We start from the raw sequence: 23967 nt of genomic DNA, 5'->3' as shown, positions 1-23967 counted from the left end.
ACACCGAGAAAGAGTTCTGTGCCATAAACAAAAAGTTGATATGCACGTTTCTGTATCTGAAAGATGATATCTTTTCAAATTTCACCCCAGTCACACGAGAGGGGCACTAGAAGTGCCACTATTAGGGTGGAAATCAGGTTTTCTTTAAATATATGCTGTTATGGTTGTGAGCACTAGGTACCTTTGAGATCGGGTGCGGTGTCTTGACAGTAGTTTCGAACGCCTTCAAAGCCATTATCGCACCTCACTGGCTTCGAAAGACGTCACGTAATAGGGCTTCGAGAAGCCAGATGTTCTTTTTGTGATTTTTGGCGAAGGGCTCGGAAGGAATGTAGCCACTCTTTACGTGACTGCTGGCAGTGGTCGTCACGGAAACGTGTGGCTGCGAGAGGACCGGGCTGCGGACGCCCATGCGGCGCTACCGAGAGGGAAGAGCGTCACGTTCAGCATACGGCTCTTGTGCACCGTACTGTGTTTTCTGGAAGCAATTTGAGTAGCAGTCAGCACCACAGTGACACGACAAACTGTATACAAATCGTGAAACTTCCTGGCAGATTAAAATTGTGTGCCGGACCGAGACTCAAACTCGGGACCTTTGCCTTTCGCGGGCAAGAGCTCTACCAACTGAGCTACCCGAGCACGACTCACGCCCCGTCCTCACAGATTTACTTCTTCCAGTATCTCGTCTCCTACCTACGAAACTTTACAGAAGCTCTCCTGCGAACCCTGCAGAACTAGCACTCCTGAAAGAAAGGATATTGCGGAGACATGGCTTAGCCACAGCCTGGGGGATGTTTCCAGAATGAGATCTTCACTCTGCAGTGGAGTGTACGCTGATATGAAACTTCCTGGCAGATTAAAACTGAATGATATTTTCACTCTGCAGCGGAGTGTACACTGATATGAAACTTCCTGGCAGATTATAACAGTTTTAATCTGCCAGGAAGTTTCATATCAGTGCAAACTTCGCTGCAGAGTGAAAATCTCATTCTGGAAGCATCCCCCAGGCTGTGGCTAAGCCATGTCTCCGCAATATCCTTTCTTCCAGGAGTGCTAGTTCTGCAAGTTTCGCAGAAGAGCTTCTGTGAAGTTTGGAAGGTAGGAGACGACATACTGGCAGAACTGAAGCTGTGAGGACGGGGCGTGAGTCGTGCTCGGGTAGCTCAGACGGTAGAGCACTTGCCTGCGAAAGGCAAAGGTCCCGAGTTTGAGTCTCGGTCTGGCACACAGTTTTAATCTGCTGGGAAGTTTCAGATTTAGGTTTCCGTGATTTTCATAAATCACTCCAGACAAATGGCGGGATGGTTCCTGTGAAAGGGCACGGCCAATTTTCTTCACCTTCGTCGACACAATCCGAGCTTGTGCTTCGTCTCTAATGACCTCAGTGTTGACGGGACATTGAACCCGATCGTCTTTCCTTCAATGTTTCTCTGACCTTTCATTATTCGGCATGCAGTTACTGGCCAACAATTTTTGTAAATGCAGTGGTTGTCAATGAAGAGATTCCCAACAGGGGTCGTAAACTTTACTGAAATAGAGGAAGGGAAATGAAAGAGGAAAAGTAGGTGGGAAACTGTGTCTCCCAGCTGCACAGGGCATTGCAATATCCCAGTGGCAAAAGTTGAAACTTTGTGCCGGACCGGGACTCGAACTTGGATGCCCCACTCCTCTAGTATGGCTTCCTTGACTGTCTCGGCCACCCGGATACACCTCCCGTCTGACCAAAATCGCAACTTATTGCACATTGCAGTGCAGTGTCTTTTGTCAATTACACCTCCTAATCACAAATTCTCGATTCCTGTAGTGATTCTAATGCTGTTTGTGTGTGTCCACTCCAAAATATACCTCGTGGAGCAATCGCATTCAACTACATTAATGTAACTGCACGTTTTCTGTTCCGTCGGACATGTACGACAGAACAGACGACACTAGTTTGCATTAACAAGTCGTGAAGTATGCTCCAGAAGGGACCTAGGAAGATAGAGGTAGGGATTGGAACAGGATTTTTGTGCTTAATGTTTGAATGAAAGTAGATGGAAAAGAAAAAAATGTAATGTAGGATGTGTTAACAAGTTTGTCTGATTGAATGTCATTCTGCATTTGGATGTTCAAAATATTAAGTATTGTGGTTTCAGTTTCAATGTATAGTCATTGTGAATCATCCTGAAAGCAGTCATCAAATAAAAGGAACACATTCACCTTAGCACAACACATCACATGTTTCTGTGTGTGTGTGCGCGCTTTATGTATGTGGACTGCTGCCTTTAATTTACAATTAAGATTCTTGACACTGTTACATTTGTGTTTTAAGATGTCGGCAAATCACTTCAGTTTTACAGTATGATGCGTCATTTAAGATGTTCTTATGTACGTTCCTACTTTTAATTTATATTCTTGGTATCATTTATTCCTTTTACAATGAGTATATGCATCTGTCACAAACATCCTTTATTTGTACACATTGTACAAACCAAATGGTATTTGACTCCTTAGACTGACATCTTTGTACTTTCAAGTGCAACTCTCTGTATCTTTACACCTTTGCCATTTTACCAGCATTGTAATCCACCCGCAGTGTCAGTTACACGAGTGGTTTACTTTGGTGTACGTGATGGTGTTTGTCTGTACTTTTACACTAGCTGTTTGCTGTTATCGTATTAATTGCACAGTGTGTGGGGTAACGTGTAGATTTACACCACCACACACATTTGGTTTCAGACTGCTGGGAACTACGTTCCAGTATGTCACAGTGTAATGCTGTAGAGTGGGCTAAACATCCCGTGTTAGTACCCTGATGTTTCATGTTTCAAAGATATGCTACTTAATTTTTAACTGTAGCGTATCATATTTAGTGACTGTTTTCAGGCTGCTCGGCAATGACTGTTTGTCGAAATTTCCGATCACGGTAATAATATTTTCAATAGCCAAAAGCTGAATGGCTCCATTCGATAATTACACTAAAGCTGTTGTTGACCCAGTCCTCGTCAAAATTGTAAGGTCGTCCAATACGCCACATTCGCTTACACCGATAGCAGGCTACCGGTGAGTGAGACCTTCACGATTCCCTCTCAGTGCGGCTGGCTCCCCTCGGTGGGAGTCCAGCTGAGATTGCATACGGCCGGTGTTCCAGGTGAACGCGGCCCAGTACATGATCCAGACAGTGCTGAACGCTCTGTCCGGCAATGCGGGCGACCTGGGCTCGAACCCGGAGCAGAAGACTGTGGACCGGCACAAGCAGCAGCTGGACACCGTCCTCTCGTGCCTCGTCTACAGCACCACCAGCAGGTAAGCTCTTACGCAGAAGCTGCGACCGCCAGAATAAATGCGAACAGTCACCGAATACTGTGGATGGCCCACTTGCACTCTGAGCTGTTGTGTAGATATAAACAGTCCAGTCACACTGATGTGATGTGCAAATTTTACATTTAAAAAAAAAAATAATATAATTAATTAAACAAATTAATTTTTTCTCACTTTTATCATTTTGATTCCTTATAGAATTTTAAGGGAATGCAATGTCCTTCACTTTTAACTTACATCGATTCTTGTCTGTGTGTACAATATTGATTCTTAATCGGACTTCCTCTTCAGATGCAGGCAGCTAGTGACATGACATTAGCATAATGCACAGAAGGAAATGAAAACTTTCGTGGTTTTGCACTAATAAGAATCCTCACACTTCATATTTTCATAAAAATTATTATTCAGATAATACAACGTGTACTACATGCTCCTCACAATAATACGTCTACTCGCCACGAGAACTAACAACAGAGACTCTGTAATAATTGTGAAAACAAATGAAAAATATTTCCATCATTTGTCTTTTGTTGTCTTCCGGCGTAGCAAAATATCTCTTTGCCAATGGTTACAGTGGTCGCGCTAGTGTTTATCGTAGCATGTTGGAGCTTTTCCTTTATGTACCTATACAGTGATCGACACCTGTGTTTGACATCTACGTGCAGTAACCACTCACAGACAGCAGGTGGCATATTAGCAGTGGAGGGTATATAAAACGTGAAGGTGGGGGGGGGGGGGGCATGGGAAACAATGCAGTCTTTACAGTAAAGGAGCAATTTATGTGATGTCTGAGAAGGTGTGATCATTGCCTTTTGTGCCAATTTTGGAAGCATTTCCAAAGCAACTAAGTTTTTAAATCGTTCACATGCTGTTGTGGTTAAAGTATACTGTGCACATCAAAATGCTGCCATCCGAAACCTGCACTGAGGCAACCGTGGTACAATGCAGACCGTAGATGACGTGGATGAACAACAGGGTGGAGATGTGTATGAGCGAACAGATGTGCCACTGACTACCCAGATAAGGGGCTCCCAACAGTGTCTCCTCAGTGATCGATTGGCGAACGTCGCTGCGTACGGCCCTCCACGGCAGGTGCTCGGTTCGTCCACCCGTGCTGATTGCTGTTGTGGTGTCACGCCTCATTAAATCGACCGAGACTTATACGAAAAATTGTAAGAATAGTTGGTATTATTACGTCGTTTAAGTTTGTTTTTTGGGTTTTCAGAAATACTGTGGGAAGAAAGTTTATTTATGTTGCAGATAACGTGGAAGACGTTGCCCAACGATTACCACGAATGTTAGACGTAGCTGCAAGTGGGCGAGGAATAAAACTAATGCTGGAAACTACCACGAGCCACGGAAGAGCCCGGGCCGCGAGGGTGTCGAGCTTCCTAGGTCGTTGTCGGACAACGTCAAAGGAAGAGATATTCTGCCTTCTCTTTGTAAACAGATCGATCGAGTCTTGAAAGGTTCACGTAAAACGTGTACGCGGTGACACGTTAGGTGGGACCCGATGCCTGTAATACTTCCACAGTTATTAAAAAGGTGTTAAACGGCAAAACCAATAGTTCATCGTTTATATAGATAAAAAGTAGTAAAGATATAGGAAATTTGCGGCGTCAGAACGAAAAGTGATACATCGCTCAGCAACGAAGAAGGAAGTAAACCGCAGGCGTTACGTGGTGAAAATAAAATCGACTGATGAAACAGTAAGTCTATAATTAAGCATAAAGCCACGTAACAGTGCACTGTTCGTCAGCAATGAGGGCTGGAATTTGCACACCAGTACGGCTACTGGGCATGCATTGAGTGACAGAAGGTGGCCTTCTCAGACAAATCAGTTTTATACTCCATTGGTGTAAAATTTCAGGAAGCAGACACACTGCAACAATAGTCGGAGGGGTCCGAGCTGTAGACGGGAGCATTGTGCCTCGGGGAATGTTATCGCGATATTCCCTGTGTCATTTCATCATTCTGGAAGGCACAGTGGTACAACACAAGCATGCTTCTATTCTTGAGGATCACGTCCATCCCTACACGCAGTTTGTTTTTCCCCAGCACAGTAGCATCTACCGGCAGGATAATGCGACGTATCGAGCAGCTCACATTGTATGTGCACGGTTCAAAGAGCAACAAAATCGAGAATTGGTGAAACCTCGTCAATTGGCCTGTCGGCACTGTGGATCGTCGGGCGAGAACAGTGTCGCTGCCTCTGGATCGCAGGGTTCCGGGTTCGATTCCCATCTGGGTCGGGGATTTTCTCTGCCCGTGGGACTGGATTCTTCTGTTGTCCTCATCATCTGATCATCATCATCATCATCATCATCATCATCATCATCGTCATCCTTTGTGACAGTGGCTAGATTGGATTGTGTAGAAGTTGGACTGTGTAAAAATTGGGACTTTGTACAGGCACTGATGACTGCGCAGTCAAGTACCCTACAAATTGAACATCATCGTCAGGCGAGAAACACAGTGTAACTGCCCACAACACTGGAGTTGACACGGCTCCACGTGCCTGTCGATATTTTCCAGAACCTCACTGACTTCCTTCCCTCGCGCATTGCAGCACTCCACATTGCAAAAGTTGATTATTCGGGCTTTTGACAGGTGATCACATTAACGATACTGGACAGTGTATTTGAAATGAATTAAATACACTGAAATGATGTGAATTTATTGGTGGGGATGAGATTCGTGAAAATTCAGTGACAAATGATATCAGTGTAGACCGTTCAGAAACTCTGAACCTGCAACGCTTTCATCTTGATTAATGTGATTTGGTTGATGATAATTTAGGCTGTTTATTTATATGATTCTTAATTTCAACAAAAATGAATTTATATGAAATTAAAATAATTTTACGACGGATACTTGAGAAAATCGAGTGATAGGATCCCGTCACCAATTGATCACAGTACTTTCTTGACGGTCCTTGTTGTGCAGCTGAAAACGGATTACAAATACGTTTAATTAGTCAAAAGTTGTTTGAGATGGAAAAAGTCTTTCTGTCTATGTAAATGTATTCACTGAAATTTATCAGTTTCCTCGGAACAGTGGCCTACCCTGAAGCTTTGTCTAATGTGCTTTAGCTGTGGATAGCTGTTTAAAAGACACTCTATGCTATACGTATCGGCAGGATGCGTAAATGTTTCGCTTCCCGATGCAAAGGAGGTTTATTGTAACGGGTCTGGCTGAGTTACTAAATAAAACAAGTTTTGTCTAAATTGCTGTCCTAATTCTCATCTTAAGAGTCCATATGCTGCTACCGAGTCCACTCTTAACACACAGTTCTCGATTTAAAAACATATTCTAGCTCACAGTTTACAGTATCACATTGACTGACGTAGCATATTCTCTCAGTAGTAGCCAGGAAAAGTAAGTAAGTAACTCGTGACCCGATGTCTGGAGGACCACAACCTTTTTCTGTCAATAAACAGCTGGAAAGTTCACACAGTAGTTATCAGTACTGTGTGCTCGCTCAGTGCTACGCAGTTCACAGGTATTCGGTAACCTGAAATTTCAGAACTTCAAATACACAGTATGTTACGTGAAATTACATTGTCCTTTCACATTAATGTGGTCGCCTGTCAAAAGCCTCGATAACTTCCTTTTGCAGTACAGATTGTTGCGAGATGCACCGGAAGTGTGTCAGTAAAGTTGTGGAAGATACTGACGGGGGACGTGGAACCGTGTCGATTCCGGCGCCACGGCCAGCCGCACTAGATTCGTCGATCGAGGATCCGCGGCATAAACGGCCCGGTCGAAGTGGTCCCGCAGATTCTCGACCGGATTTAAATCTGGTGAGTCCGGTGGCCACAGGAGTACGGCAAACTTGTCCTGCCGGTGCTCTACGAACCGCGCACACACACTGCGAGCTGCGTGACGTACAGCGTCGCCCTGCTGATGCTCTGAGGAAAAGTAAACTGCTTGTAGGATTGGACTCGGTCCCCAGAGGTAGGGCATACTTGTCTCGGTCTGTTGTGCCGTGCAGAATGACGAGATCACCCAGGGAAATGCCCTGACCGTAATGTTCCCTCCTCCGACCCGGACGCTTCCGACGATTGTTGCGATTTGTTTGCTTTTGGATGTTTTATGCTGTATGTGCCGACAGTAATTTGTCTGATGGTGCATAAAACGTGATTCGTCTGAAAAGGCCACCTGTCACCACTCGGTGGATGTCCACTTGTGGTGCTGACGTGGCAGATTCCGGCCTTCGTCACCAGTGAACGGCAGTGAGCGTGGCTGCGCAAACCGCGCGACTCCTGCGGACACCCGTACCCGGCGGTGTTCGCCGAACCGTCATCGAGGACACACTGTCGATAGCCTCTTCCTTCGTCTGGGCTGTCAGTTGAGCAACAGTTGCACATCTGTTTGCCCGTACACTTCTCTGCGGCCACTGTCGGCCCCTGTCATCTACGGCCTACAGTGCACGACATTTGCCACAGTGCCTATTTTGGATTGCGACAGTTTGCCGTGCGCAGTATATTTTAATGACAGGGGCACACAAACAGTTTACCAACTCGGGTGCTTTGGAAACAATTCCACCCATTGCCGGCAAGCTGACGATCGTGCCATTTTGGACACCTGATAAATCACTCTGTTTCTGATATACGACTATTACTGAACTGTTTTCCGCATCCCCCTATCCCCCTGACAGTCTTTTTTTTTTTTTGTCATGTGATACAAACATTGTAATAAGCAGCAAGTCAAGTACAGATTTAGAAATAGCTGCTAATCAAATTTTCACTGACATCAATAAGTGGTTTAAAAATAATTTACTGTCATTACACTTTGAGAAGACCCACTGTATGCAGTGCAGAACCTGTAAAAGTTTTACTTCCAGTACGTGTATAACGTACGAAGATGTGCAGATCGAAGAGGTCGACAATGTTAAATTTCTGGGATTACAGCCCGATAATAAATTCAGTCAGGAAGGGCATACCGTAGAATTCCTCGAGCACCTAAACGAGTCTGTATTTGCTGTGAGAATGGTGTCAGATGTAGGGGATATAAATATAAAAAACTTGCGTACTTTACTTACTTTCATTCTATTATGTCATACGGTATCATATTCTGGGGTAATTCGTGAAACCGAGCAAAAGTTTTTAGGGTGCAAAAGCGTGTGATAATAATCATTTGTGGTGTAAATTCGAGAACGTCACGTAGAAACCTGTTTGAGGAACTTTGTATTCTAACTACTGCTTCTCAGTATATTTATCCTTAATGAAATTTGTTGCAAGTAATACACCTCTATTTGCAAGCAATAGCTCAATACATAGTATCAGTACTAGGAATAAGAACAATCTACATAAAGATCTAAAATCACTTACCTTGGTCCAAAAAGAGGTCGAATATTCAGGAACATATTTTCAGTAAATTGCCAGCACCCATTAAAAACTTGGTTTCAGATAAAGCACAGTTTAAACAGAGTTTGAAAGACTTTTTGATAGGCAACTCCTTCTACACCATAGATGAATATCTTAACAGAGACTGTTAAGCCAGCTTAAGTAAAAATATGTGTTAGATTTCAGTTTTGATAGCACTTGGTCACAACAGTCAAGATCAGCCATATTTTGTGTATGATAAATTTATTAATAGTGCATAACTGTGTTTCATTCTGACAGCGCGTTAATTCTGTAAATATTAGCTGTTCCAGTTTACTGCATTCTATTCACCTATTTCAACAATCTCCTGACAAATGATCAGGGTAGTATTCAAATGTTTTGTGTTTTTATGTTATACTTTCTCACATGTTCCACACCCTCAAGAATCGTCTAATTTTTTGGGTGTATGGAACGAAAACTGAACCTAATCTAATCTAATAATACTAATGGCATCCGTCCATCCTTGAATGATGATGGTGTAACATGCTTGGTTCAGAGTCTGCAGCGTCTGCTGTGGCTAAAAAGTCCCAGTCGAGAGTGGCAGTCCCTGCTGCAGTTTGGACATGTCAAATTTGAGGGACTTCGAACAGAATTCACTCTGTCTCCTCGCTTTGTCCTCTTCCTGATTTGTTCCTGTGTGCGTTCGTCCTCTGAGAGCTTGACGCCGTTGCGCACAGTTACTCGCCACTTGACACGGTCATCTGCAGTGCTTTCCCAGCGACTAGGATTGATTCTGGTCTGGTCAGGTCTCTCTTGCAGACATCCTTCAAACGAAGATGCGGTCGTCCCACTGGCCTCACACCTTCCTGAAGTTCGCCGTACAGCAGCTGTTTCGGTATCTGTTCAGGATCCGTGCACCTGACATGCCCCAACCATTTTAGACGTCGATGACTCAGGAGTGCAAAGATGCTGGTTGTGCTTGCACGATGAAAGACTTCGGTGTTGGGTACTCTATCTCTCCAAGAGATCTGAAGGATCTTCCGGAGACAGCGGAGATGGAAGCTGTTGAGTTGAGATTCGTGCTTAGAAAGAGTTGTCCATGTCTCACGGCTATAGAGAAGGGTGCTTATAACACAAGTGTTGTAGACTTTTAATTTAGTTTTTGTGGTAAGCAGTCCGTTGTTCCGTACTCTGTTTTTCAATCTAGCCATGACAAATTATGCCTTTGCGATTCTGTTAGTAATTTCAGTGTTCGTGGACAAGTTGCTACATATTGTGGATCCCAAGTAGGTAAAGTCATCAACTACCTGTAGAGGATTGCCATCAATGCTGATGGATGGAAGGTTGGTAGTGCTCTGCGCCATGATCTTAGTCTTTTGAAGGCTGATGAGTAGTGGTCTTGGCCTTGAGGCGAGCAATGTTGAAAAGATTTCCATCAGACCTCGTATGTAGATACACTCCCTCCTCACAGTCTTCAAAGGCAAATCTGAGCAGAAGAGAAAAGAAAATCCCAAATAATGTAGGAACTAACACACACCCCTGTTTTACATCGCTATTAACAGGGAATGCTTCTGATGTTTTACCGTTGAAGCAGATTGTTGCTTGTGTTTTCTCATGGAAAGAGACAATTATTTGTAGTAGTTTAGGTGGGCATCCAATCTTCAGCAACAGTTTGAAAAGCCCATTTCTGCTCACTAAATCAAATGCTTTAACAAGATCAATGAAAGCAATATAAGGTGGCCTCTGCTGCTCATGACATTTCTCTTGTAGCTGTCTTAAGGAGAAGATCATATCTACGGTTGATCGGCCAGGCCTGAAGCCACACTGAGATTCTGGGTAGATTCTGGAAGCTAAGATTTGTAATCGCATTAGGATGACTCTTGCATAAGCTTTCCTAGCTACACTTAGTAATGAAATGCCTCGGTAGTTGTTACAGTCACTTCTGTTCCCTTTCTGTTTATATAGAGCATCTATCCTCGTATTCCGCATACTCATCGGGACATAACCTCCTTCCCAGCTGGTTGTGATAAGTGAATATATACATGTTTGAGAAGAACAGACTTGTTATACTTAATAACTTCTGCAGGGATCCCATCTTCACCTGGGGCCTTTCCATTAGCAAGAGAATCTATTTCTCTACTGAGTTCTTCCATAGTAGGCATTGCATCTAATTCTTCCATAACTGGCATTTGTTTTATGGCATCACCTGCATCCTTGCTAACTTCATTCTCGGCTGCATACAACTCAAGGTAGTGTTCAACCCAGCGTTCCATTTGTTTGCCTTCATCAGTAATGACTTCACCCGTCTTGGACTTCAGAGGAGCTGTTTTTTCTGACAGTTGGTCCAATTGCTTTGTTAATACCATCGTACATTGCCTTAGCATCCCCAGAATCGGCCGCTTTCTGTATACCTGCACATAAATTCAGCCAGTACTTATTTGCGCGTCTCCTGGATGTTTGCTGTGCCCTGTTCTTTGCTTTTCGTAGGTCATCTCGAGTTCTTTCATTTGGGTTTCTTTTGTAAGCAAGCAAGGCTTTCCGTTTAGCCTCAGTTACTGGTTCTATTTCTTCCAAATTTTGCTCGTACCAGTCCTTATTTCTTTTTCCTTTTATTCCATAGGCCAATACTGCTGAGTTATAGATTGCACCCGAGAGTTTTGCCCATTTCTTATCAACATTCCTTTCTGTTTGCATGTTTCCTGGGAAAGCACTTTCAAAATTACTGGCAAAATCCTGCTTTCTTTGTGTGTCGTGAACATGATCTGTGTTGATACGGGGATGACCTCTCGGTTTAGCGTGGTGATATTTCTTAGGAGTGAGCGTCAATGTGCACGCCACCAGGGCATGGTCAGTGTTACAATCAGCACTATGGTAACTTTGTGTCAGTAGCACATTTTTGAGACCAGTACGCCTAGCTATGACTAAGTCAAGTTGATGCCAGTGATGAGAGCATGGGTGTCTCCAGGACACCTTGTGCTGATCCTTGAACTGGAAATATGTGTTTGTAACGCAGAGTCCATAAAAGCAGAAAACTTCAAGCAGTCTCTGGCCATTTTCATTCATTTTTCCCACCCCAAGATGTCCCAGGCAATTTGGCCATATGTCATTATCTGATCCAATTCTAGCATTAAAGTCCCCTATAATATACAGTGTCTCGGTGCTAGGTATCTTGGCTATTCTGTCGCTGAGTAAATCATAAAACAGATCCTTCTCTTCCATGCTGGATGATAAGGTGGAAGCGCTTGAGGAGCATATTTTTAAAGCAGTAATTCACTCTGTTCCACTGGATGGTGGCACGGTACAGTCCAGGAGGGCGTTTTTAACAGCAAATCCTACGCCATGAAGTCTTGGCTCGGCTTGAGACTTCCCCTGCCAGAAGAATGTGTAATTATCCTCCCTGATATAGCCCGCGTCTGGAAGCCGCGTCTCCTGCAGTCCCGCGATGTCAACATTCAAACGATGGAGCTCTCTGTCAATTACGGCAGTCTTACGGATGAAATCAACCTCTTGGCCATCGTCAATGTAGCTTGGACACATGGTCCTAACATTCCAAGTGGCAATACGAAATAGTGGTTTCTTTATTATTTCATTTTTGTTGTTGGTAGGTGTACTATATCAACCAGCTTGTCGAAGATTACTTCTAAGCTTCACCCACCCCGTGAAGCAGGCGGATAGTGGCGGGACAGCACCTTATTGGCTGGGGGCTGCCCAGCTGGAGGCAGGCGGTAGCTGTCCAATGAGATGCAATGATCTCTCCCACCGTCGGAAGTGGCCCCTGGCACTCGAGTCTTACGCATAATCAGACAGAGCTTATAACCGGTAACTGCCTCTTCCCGTGCTGTGCCAGAGTCCTTGGACATCGCTGAAGTGTCCTCTCCAGGATGCTGCAAGCCTGAGCGATAAATATGAAGACACGTGAGTTGCCCAATCATCACGGTCTCCCTCTCGACCTAAATGATAATATCCAGAGGAAAGGCAAGCCAATACGTCTGGTATCACTTCGGTTGCAGGAGCTGCCAAAAGGGGACGTAGTACGCCTTCCAACAGCCTTTGGGGCCCCACTCCAGATTTTCTTTCAGGGTTTTCTCCCTTAGTCTTCATCCCTCCCGAGACCAACCACAAGGCAGTGGTGTGTTAAGGTAATTAGAGAAAGAAAAGGAATGGTAACTGAGGAGAGGGAATAGGATATATAGGACATAGGATATAAGACGGGTCGTTGTGAGGCACACTTTGTCTGGCTCCTCTGCTGAGACCTGCCTGGCTAGGTTGGACCTGCCAGTAGCTACGCTACCGCCGATATAGCTCTCAGCTTCCTTGGAGCACGCAAACTCTCCCGCCCACACGGACAGTGCTACGATAAGGCGGTGCCTCATGGGAGATTACACATCTAATCTAATCTAATATACCCTGTACTGATAGTCATGCTACCTTCAATTTGTTAGTGGTCGTTGGATATTGACACTGAACGTGGTTGGTGGTCGCATTAATGTGACTGGACTATGTGTTTAATCCGTCGGAAGAAAATCGCAAAATTCTCTGAAAATCCCAAAACTTCCAGAAATTTTGTTTACACCTGATCTCTCATTACTTACCGAACATCTCAAATTGTCACTGAAAGCAAATTACAACATTTTTACTAAATTACTAGAATGCCAAAACGTAGGACATCACGTTACTAAAGCTCAGTTGTGACTCCTGGAGGTGAGCGTACATGAATCTCACTCTTTGCAGAACGTGTCAAGTTTCCCTTCTCTGAATGGCGGGGACATTCTGTAACTAATCAGCTTTGTAGCTGTTTGCAGGCAGTGCAGTAATTTTCCTATTTGGCCAATTCCCAACTGAAAATTTACTTTAATGATTTTCCTAACACTGTATTTTCCAAAAAGCGAATGAACTGCAATCATCTGTCGTCAGCAGTAGTGTGGCTGGAAAACCTTGGACTTAAACAAAATGTGGAAAAGTGTCAGCAATTTTAGTGTCCCATCAGAAATCAATAATTTCTGAATTTCGTGAACAAAAAAATGGTTCAAATGGCTCTGAGCACTATGGGACTCAACTTCTCAGGTCATTAGTCCCCTAGAACTTAGAACTACTTAAACCTAACTAACCTAAGGACATCACACACATCCATGCCCGAGGCAGGATTCGAACCTGCGACCGTAACGGTCTCGCGGTTCCAGACTGCAGCACCTAGAACCGCACGGCCACTTCGGCCGGCAATTTCGTGAACAATTGCCTCCTATTTCGCTGAGTGGTATGCTGATGCCTTATCAAAAAACTACTGAAGAACTTGGTTATAACTTTTGACAGACATCTCTGCCGGGCAGAAATACTGTCGCAAAATGCGGGAAGATTTCCATTAACCTCTGTGTTCTTTCCACAGAAAGCGAAACTAAAATTGTGGAGTCACTCGTCCTATCTGACCTCCACTATTTTGACGTAATCCAATATTGCACAGGTAGGGAGAAAGCTAGACTATTACAACTAACCCCAAATGCTCGTGTGCACTATATCCGCAATATCCGTCTATGATATCCTCATATGTGACTGTGTCAGTGCTTCATACACTCAGTTAGATTGGTTGTGGCTACACAATTTATGTGAGTACCGTATGCTGTGTCTATTTCATCTCCTCAGTGCAAGAGTACCCCAGAACCTTGCATCTCGTCACAACCGAAACGCAAGGCCTCATTTACCTAATACCCTCCATGTGCCCACCTGTAAGTAAAAGCATTTGGATATTCCTCCTCTGACTCTGGAACAATGTACACTTAACACTGTGCCCAGTGAAATGCCCTGTTGCTTTTAAGAAGACACCAGTACATTTCATGTGGTCACCCTCACAACTATTCCACCAAAAATTAACACATATGACCAGTTTTCCTTCTGTCAAACACTAAAGTCAATGGTCCGATAGTCCCCCTTGTACACTTAATGTCCTTTTCATTTCCAGTCAGGCCTATTGCTTTCCTTTCCCCTATCTTCATACAAATGAAACTCGTTTTTACATTTTCATGCAGTCCAGACTTAAAAAAAGGCAAAATTGAGGAAAATGCAAAAATACGGAAAATGTTAAAACCCCTCAAATATGAGCAAAAACACGTGCAATTGACATATATGACTAAAAATTGCAGTTCTCTCCAATACTATGTATAAAATCTGTATAAGTGAAGGAAATTAAATTTACTGTAATAGTGTTCATACAATAATTTGTACTGAGCGAGGTGGCACAGCAGTTAACACACTCGAGTCGCACTCGGGAGGACAATGGTGCAAACACGCATCTGGCCATCCTGATTTAGATTTTTTGTGATTCCCCTAAATTGCTTCAGGTAAATGGTAGGATGGTTCCTTTGAGAGGGCACGGCTAATTTCCTTCCCCGTCCTTCCCTGATCTGGGCTTGCGTTCCATCTCTAATGACCTCATTGGCGATAGGACGCTAAACACTCAGCTCCTCCTCCAATAATTTATGCTAATGAATTTCTGTCTGTTGAATTATTTATATATTTCTGCAGAACCTATAGAGATTTAATGCTTAGCCAATATGCCAATATTAACTTCATAACTTGTAACTCAGCAGGTTACTTAACATCATAAATATTGAGCACTGTTTGTCAAAGAACAAAAGTTTATGCATTTGTGGGTTCTATTTTGTAAAAAAAAAAGAAAAAAGTTACTGTAAAAGCAATGCGACGAGCCGGACTTCAGCGGAAAGGAATTGGTCCAGATACAGAAATTTTCAGCAGCTACAAGCTGTCTTTGTCAGTTGTAAAATAAGTTAGGAGGTACAGTAATTTTTATTTTATGCACTGTATATTACTGAAATAAAGGAAAAATATGAAATATCACAGCAGCTCCCCCTCAGGAGACTCCGCCTTAACGAAACACTGTCCGTGTGGGTAAGGGGATCTCTGCAATCCAGTGCAGTGGAGGGCTATACCGGCAGTAGTCTAACTACCGGCAGGGCCTCCCAAGTCAGACAGGTCTGCATAGATGATCCAGACAAAGTCTCGCCTAGCGTTCTGTCCTGTCCCGTCCTTTCCTGTCGTATCATATCGTATCCCGTCCTATTCTCTCCCTTCCTTTCCTTTTGCTCTCTGTGACTGTGCGGCAGCAGGCACATTCCCATAATGTGGACAGCGGAAGATCCTCGGAAGCCAGGACAACGGTGATGTACGTACACCTTACTGTGAAGGGATGGATAGTGTTCTGTAGTCGCGGTGAAGATGAGCTATCTAAGGGGTAAGGCTCTGAAATAAAACTTGGCAGGTGTCCGGCCCGTGAGGTGGCAACCCTACCAGGACACTGGGGGCTGTGACCTGATAACCTGCACCACCTAAAACCATGCATCACAGAAACTAAAAGGAGAAACAGCCAGGTGGGTCTTAAGGATATGACATTTGGCCTGAAAAGGAAAACCTTTATTGATTTTTGGAATGTAAGGACGTTGAGGGAGGCAGGAAAGCTAAGACAGGTTGAAAAAGAGGAGGAGAACTACTGAATAGATATATTGGGATTAAGCAAAATAAGGTTTCCAGGATCTGGGGAATTCCAAAAACAAAATGGTGGACTGCTGCTGTATGCGGGTCAGACAGGTGAGGACGCAATGTGTAGGAATGGTTTATGGTTCTTACTATCTAAAAGCAGCAAGAAGAGCTTACTGGAGTAGAAACCAGTCTCGGAATGGATAATAATTGCACTCTTTGAAACAAATGTGCAATATTTCACTGTAATTCAATGGTATGCACCTACTAAAATAGCTAAGACAGAATTAAAAGATGCCTTTTATACAGAGCTTAACGCAGTCTTTAGACAAACAAATTCTAGGGACATAAAAATTTTAATGGGTTACTTGAATGCAAAAGTTGGTTCAGAAAATGAAGGGCTTGAACATATCACGAGTGTGCATGGCATGAAGATCAGGAATGTAAATGGCGAACTATAAACAGATACGTGCGCAGAATGTGACCTAGTCATTGGAGGCACATTGTTTCCACACCGTAACTGCTATAAGATAATGTAGGTTTCTCCAGACCACATCACTGAAAAACACATAGACCACATAGCCGTAAGCTGCTAGTTTCGATACTCCGATGTCAGAAATAGAAGAGGAGCGGAGTTGGAAGTGATTACCACCTAGTTTTGGCGGAATTCAGACTGAAGATACTGGCAAACAGAACCGAGCTCAATCGCAGGAGCAAGAAAATAGATGTGGCAAGGTTAAAAGATCAATAGATCAAAGAAACATTTGCCCTTGAGCTACAAAACAGATTCCAGGTCCTCTGTAAAGAAAACTTTATGGAAGAGGTAATTGAAACAGGTTGGCAAAAAATCAAAGACAGTTATTTAGATGTGGGGAAAAAAAATCTTAGGATTTAAGGCACATGAAAGGAAGGAATGGATCTCCGATGCTACACGGAATGAAATCAGCCACAGGAAAGAACAAAAACTTAAGTTAAATCTTTGTAACAGTAGAGCACAAAAGAGCGAGGCGCATAAAGAATACACGGAGGCGAACAAAATTGTGAAAATATGGCTATGTCGAGATGAAAGGAAATGGATAGGTGAGCAAGCAAAGTTAGCAGAAGAGGCAGCAAGAAAAGGAAATATGAAAGAGCTCTATAATATAATCAGTTGGCTGTCAATGAAGAACTTAGATGTGAAGAACCAGTTAAGAACAAGGATGGGGTGATGCTTACAACTCTACAGGCATACCTACAGAGATGGGAGGAGCACTTCAAGGAACTGTTAATTTATAGAGACAAACCAAGAGGGACAGGTAAGAGATGTTCCAGAGGAAGTTGAAGAAGACCGAGATATAAATCTGCAGTGCCCCACAGTGGATGAAATTAGGATTGCTTTGAAAACCCTAAAAAATGCAAAGGCTCCAGGCCTAGGCAATATAGCCCCAGAGCTCTTAAAAGCTGATATTGAAAGTACTGTTAGAATGCTCCATCCCTTGCTGAATCATATTTGGCGTGAAGAGAAACATCCAAAGGAGTGGAAAAATGGTTTGGCGGTAAAGCTCCCAAAAAAGGGAAATTTTTCAGACTGTAACAACTGGCGTGGTATTACATTGCTGTCAGTGCCCACTAAGGTCCTCACCAGGATTATTATAAACAGAGTTAAAGAGTCTCTCAAAAATCGACTGCATAAGGAACAGGCTGGTTTTAGGGCACAATGCACTTGTGTTGATCTTATTAACACTCTTAGGATCACTTTAGAGCAAAGCAAAGAATCCCAAGCAACTGTGTATCTGGCATTCATTGATTTGCAAAAGGCCTACGATTCCGTGAAACATGAAGTGCTCTGGCAGGTGTTGCAGGAGTGTGGTGTACCACAGAAGATCCTAAACATCATAAAAGATCTGTACGATGGCTACAAATGTTGCATACTCCACAAGGGAAGTAAGACAGAGCCCACAAAAGTAAAAACTGGAGTCCGGCAGGGTTGCATTTTATCACCAATACTTTTCCTACTCGTTCTAGACTCAGTTATCAGAAGAGTCACAGCAGGCAGGAGACATGGAATCCAGTGGAGGATCCATGAACGTCTCAAGGATTTGGATTTTACAGACGACGTGGTTTTATTAGCTCAAAGGCTGACTGATATCCAAGCTAAATTAAACTTGCCGAAAGAAGAAGCAGGGACTGTTGGCCTCGAGATAAATATAGGCAAAACAAAGGAAATGAGAGTAAATTCAGGGAACATGGAGGTGCCACTATTAATAGTGAAGCAGCGGTTGGAGACTGTCAACTCATTACTGTATCTGGGTAGTATAGTGGGGGAAGATGGTGGATCTGGAGATGATGTGGAAAACCACATTAAAAAGGCAAATGGTGCCTTCGTACAGTTGTATCCAATATGGAAAAACAGAAATGTCAGGTACAAAACAAAAATTCATATTTTTAATACAAATGTGAAGTCTGTCCTTCTGTACAAAGTGAAAGCTGGAAAATGGATAAAAAGATATCATCCCAGTTACAAAGCTTCTCAAATAGATGACTCCGAAGCAACAAGATTATCTGGTGGCCAGAAAAAATATGTAACGAGGAGCTCTGGCTAATTAGAAACCGTATACCTGTAGAAGACCAGATACGAGAGAGAAAGTGGGGGAGGCCGGGGCACAGATTGAGAAAACGAGACGGAGCCATCGAGAAAAAAGCATCGGAACGGAATCCTCAGGGAATGAGGAAGACCTAGGAGCACACAGAAGAGGACAGTGGAAGGGGAAGCAAAAAGAGTTGGCAAGACCTGGGCAGAATTGAGGCAAGAGGCCAATGACAGAGACAGATGGTGAGTATCCTGGATGCCCTATGCCCCCATAGGGGCCAAGGGAATTAAGTCAAGTCACAACAGCTAAGTTGTAAGCATAAATGTGCCCATCTGCTTAATGACGAACTTTGTCACCACTGCCATTATTGTTTAACACTTTTCTTACGAGCCACACTTCATACGCTCACCGCACTTCATACGATCAGATCTGTCAAAGTATTATTTTTGGCTCAATGAGAGAAATAGAGACGTGAAAAAATGACTTTACTTCTTCAGTTGATGTTACAAACATATTAGAAGTCAGCTCAGGGAGTTCCTGCACACTGTGTAAAATGTAAATTTAAAAGAAAGCTGAGTGCTACAGTTTCGCTTCATGCCTTCTACCACTGCCTGCCAATCTTTATGATCTACAGTGTACGGTGCAAAGTATGCTGTAGATGGCCGTCATTTCCTTGATTCTGACCTAGCATATTCTTTGAGGCTCACTGTTTGAATCTAAAAGGTTGGCATTCGATGTTGTTGCTGAATACAGTACGTCAGAAATGCACCCAAAAAGATGAGAATGAGTTATAAGTGGCACAAGAAGAAATGGTGGCTGGCCCCCTCTGTCACATAATGGCTCTGTCCAAAATACTGTCCGTCGACTGTTCCGGTTTTCCGTTGCTGCCACAACCTGGCGGCAGTTGTATCGTAATTATGGAATGGAACTAAACTTTGCAATTTGTGCTGGCAATGCCGGTCACGGATTATGTCAGCATTCCTCTCTCGCATCTGTCCTGTCCTCATCGGCCTATAATATTCCCTTAACTCTGCCACCACCCGCAGTGTGAACTGTCTGTCTTTTGTACCACTTATAATTTGATCAGTCACATCAAACGGCAATAGGAACAAAACAAGATGAAGTCGAGTGAGACATCAATTGAGAACATAGAATCGAGGTAAGTCTTACTAGGAATAAATGTAAAATCAGCAAATTTTAACATTAATCTTACGGATCTTTCACAGGGCCCTCGAATTTATGGCATAGAATCGCGGGAAACATAAAATATATGTTCCAGTGTACTATGTTTTATCATGTCCCCCCCCCCCCCCCCGTCCCCCTCCCCCTTCCCCTTCCCCTTCACCTTCACCTTCACCTTCCCATTCCACTTCCATCCTTCTCCTCATCCTTCTCCCGCTCTTTCTCCCTCTTCCCCTCTTTCCACCTTCCCCTCCTCCTCCTCCTCCTCCTCCTCATCATCATCATCCTCTCATGGTCATTCCTGCTAGCCCTCAAAGCTTAAAACTACCTCCCTGTAACTTGTCTCTGTTGTTGTACTCATAAACAAGTGTAAACTGTTCTTATTTTCTCTCTTTCTCCATTGTAGTAATTACTAAGTGTTTCATAATCTTGTATACTATATGTGACTTGGGCTTATCATAAGGAATACAATGCAGAACTCGAGAATGTGTGGTTAGGTGTAAGAGAGGGCCCTAATCTTGCCAAACTAAATAAATAAACTGAAATAATCCTGTCTTTACTTGTCCTAAGGACAAAGGTAAAGATTTTGCTTCTAGAATTCTTAAAGTGCCTACTTTACATTGAACTTACCATAACATGTATGCGAGTCACACTCAATTACACAATATAAACCACACGCTCATTTGCCATTAAATACACTCCTGGAAATGGAAAAAAGAACACATTGACACCGATGTGTCAGACCCACCATACTTGCTCCGGACACTGCGAGAGGGCTGTACAAGCAATGATCACACGCACGGCACAGCGGACACACCAGGAACCGCGGTGTTGGCCGTCGAATGGCGCTAGCTGCGCAGCATTTGTGCACCGCCGCCGTCAGTGTCACCCAGTTTGCCGTGGCATACGGAGCTCCATCGCAGTCTTTAACACTGGTAGCATGCCGCGACAGCGTGGACGTGAACCGTATGTGCAGTTGACGGACTTTGAGCGAGGGCGTATAGTGGGCATGCGGGAGGCCGGGTGGACGTACCGCCGAATTGCTCAACACGTGCGGCGTGAGGTCTCCACAGTACATCGATGTTGTCGCCAGTGGTTGGCGGAAGGTGCACGTGCCCGTTGACCTGGGACCGGACCGCAGCGACACACGGATGCACGCCAAGACCGTAGGATCCTACGCAGTGCCGTAGGGGACCGCACCGCCACTTCCCAGCAAATTAGGGACACTGTTGCTCCTGGGGTATCGGCGAGGCCCATTCGCAACCGTCTCCATGAAGCTGGGCTACGGTCCCGCACACCGTTAGGCCGTCTTCCGCTCACACCCCAACATCGTGCAGCCTGCCTCCAGTGGTGTCGCGACAGGCGTGAATGGAGGGACGAATGGAGACGTGTCGTCTTCAGCGATGAGAGTCACTTCTGCCTTGGTGCCAATGATGGTCGTATGCATGTTTGGCGCCGTGCAGGTGAGCGCCACAATCAGGACTGCATACGACCGAGGCACACAGGGCCAACACCCGGCATCATGGTGTGGGGAGCGATCTCCTACACTGGCCGTACACCACTGGTGATCGTCGAGGGGACACTGAATAGTGCACAGTACATCCAAACCGTCATCGAACCCATCGTTCTACCATTCCTAGACCGGCAAGGGAACTTGCTGTTCCAACAGGACAATGCACGTCCGCATGTATCCCGTGCCACCCAACGTGCTCTAGAAGGTGTAAGTCAACTACCCTGGCCAGCAAGATCTCCGGATCTGTCCCCCATTGAGCATGTTTGGGACTGGATGAAGTGTCGTCTCACGCGGTCTGCACGTCCAGCACGAACGCTGGTCCAACTGAGGCGCCAGGTGGAAATGGCATGGCAAGCCGTTCCACAGGACTACATCCAGCATCTCTACGATCGTCTCCATGGGAGAATAGCAGCCTGCATTGCTGCGAAAGGTGGATATACACTGTACTAGTGCCGACATTGTGCATGCTCTGTTGCCTGTGTCTATGTGCCTGTGGTTCTGTCAGTGTGATCATGTGATGTATCTGACCCCAGGAATGTGTCAATAAAGTTTCCCCTTCCTGGGACAATGAATTCACGGTGTTCTTATTTCAATTTCCAGGAGTGTATTTACAATTTTCAGGATACAAATTTCACATAAGTGCTGCAGTCACAACCTCACTCACTTCGATAGCATAACAAATGAAAACAGTAAAAGTCAAACAAATTAAAATAGTAATTATTGTTTGAAAGCAAACTTTATGTACCTTTTACTGTTATAAAGATATTACTGTTTACAATATCATGAGAAGGATAGGTTGCTACTCAGCATACAGAGGAGACATTGAGCTGCAGACAGTCACAAGAAAAAGGCTGCTACACATTTGAGATTTTGGCCAAAAGGCCTTTCTCTAATGCAGACTGCAGACAACAAAAACACACACACACACAGCCACTGTCTGTGGCCACTAACAGTGGCCTCAGTTGTGCTTCTGTGAGTGCGTTTGTGTGTTTTCTACTTTAGAGGACCATTTGGCTGAAAGCTCAAACGTGCAACAGTCTTTTTCTTGTGGCTGTCTGCAACTCAACATCTCTACATGGTGAGTAGCAATTTATCCTTTTCATTATATTGTCGTTCCGTCCTGGGTTTTCCAATATTTGATACTGATTATTTAACTAGTTAGTGACAAATTATTTACTTTGAACCACCCTGTGATCGTTTACAAAAGTGTATTAATGTGTCAGGATATTTCTTTTTATGGGAAATTATAAAATTTAGTTTTCATGTAAATTTGAATATCTTGCAAAATATTTCAGGTATAGAACTGAAGTTTATACAGCATTTAAATATTAAACAAACAATGGAAACTCCTGAATGGAATGTAACAATATTATGAAAAGGATAGTTGCTACTCACCATATAGCAGAGATGCTGTGTCGCAGGCACGACCAAAAGACTGTCAGAAAGTCAGGTTTCGGCCAGTCTCTTCCTGCTAAGACCAGACTCAGCAGCCAGAGACTGTGTGCGTGTGTGTGTGAGTTGTAAAATTTCATCTCGATTCCTGTGTGGCAAGTGACTTCATTAATTCACAGTTTGTGCTGTATAGTTTAGTGACCTGCAATAGTGCACACATGTGTTCGTGCCCACAATCCCGATTGTCCACGCACCTCGATACGCCACAGTATGACCCTGTGTAGACATGTAAATAAGCATCAACCTGTATTAACATGCAAAGGACTATAGCTAAACATACACGGTGTGAGCAAAAAGTAAGGGGAATTTTTAATTTTGTGGGATTTATAATCCGATTTAAAAATTTTTGTCTGTCTTTTTGATACCCATGTACCTGATCTATGTTTCCATTTTCAGCCATTTTTGAGTGCTCGGCGAATTTTTACATTAAAAAAAAAGGATGGATCAAAGTATCTGCATTAAATTTTGCTTGAAAAAATGGAGTAAAGTGCAGCACCGCATTCAAAATGTCAACTGTGGCTTTTGGGGAATCTACTACGAGTAAGACGAGAGTTTATGAGTGGTATAGATGTTTCAAAGAGTGTCGAGAAGACAATGACTATCCTGAACACCCTAACACATCAACTGCTGCTGACAGTGTGGAAGAAGTAAAGAAAATGGCTCTGGAAAATTGCTGAATCACCATCAGAGGCATTGCTGATTAGCTCAAAATTGTTGGATTTCAATGAAGATGACGACACATAGATATCACTCAGGAATTGGTGAATGAAGTAGACAGTGATCCAGAAGTTTAAAAAAAGGTGACAAAATCTGGGCAAAACCAAGGCTCAATCGTCCCAGTGGACACTGCCTCAAGAGCCAAAAAATATTTGACAAGTTCGAGCACGTGTGAAGGTTCTTCTCATTGTTTCCTTTGGTTACAATGGAATAGGGCACCGTGAGTTCTACATAGGGTCATATGGTCAATAAGGAATACAACCTGGAAGTTATGTCCCCCTTGTGTGAGGCAGTCTGGGGGGGGGGGGGGGGGGGGGGGGGGGAAAGGACCAGAACTGTGGCAGAACCACTCGTGGAAATTCATTCATGATAATGCTACCACACATGCCTCAGTGCTTTTTTTTTTTACAGCCGTTATGTT

At 43.9% G+C, this 23967-nt stretch overlaps 1 protein-coding gene across 1 annotated transcript in view; it reads left to right on the top strand.

Moving 5' to 3' along the window:
• Window positions 1-23967, top strand: part of LOC126215283 (protein unc-45 homolog B) — a 110718-nt gene that overhangs the window by 12182 nt on the left and 74569 nt on the right. Inside the window, exon 5 of the mRNA XM_049941972.1 lies at window positions 3131-3285. Within this exon, the coding sequence (XP_049797929.1) occupies window positions 3131-3285 (155 nt within the window). The remainder of the gene's footprint in view (window positions 1-3130; window positions 3286-23967) is intronic.

Source organism: Schistocerca nitens, chromosome 12 (genome assembly GCF_023898315.1).
Source record: "Schistocerca nitens isolate TAMUIC-IGC-003100 chromosome 12, iqSchNite1.1, whole genome shotgun sequence".
Lineage (NCBI taxonomy): Eukaryota > Metazoa > Arthropoda > Insecta > Orthoptera > Acrididae > Schistocerca > Schistocerca nitens.
The sequence above is the reverse complement of the archived record's forward strand: the minus strand, read 5'-3'. Positions and strand labels throughout refer to the sequence as shown.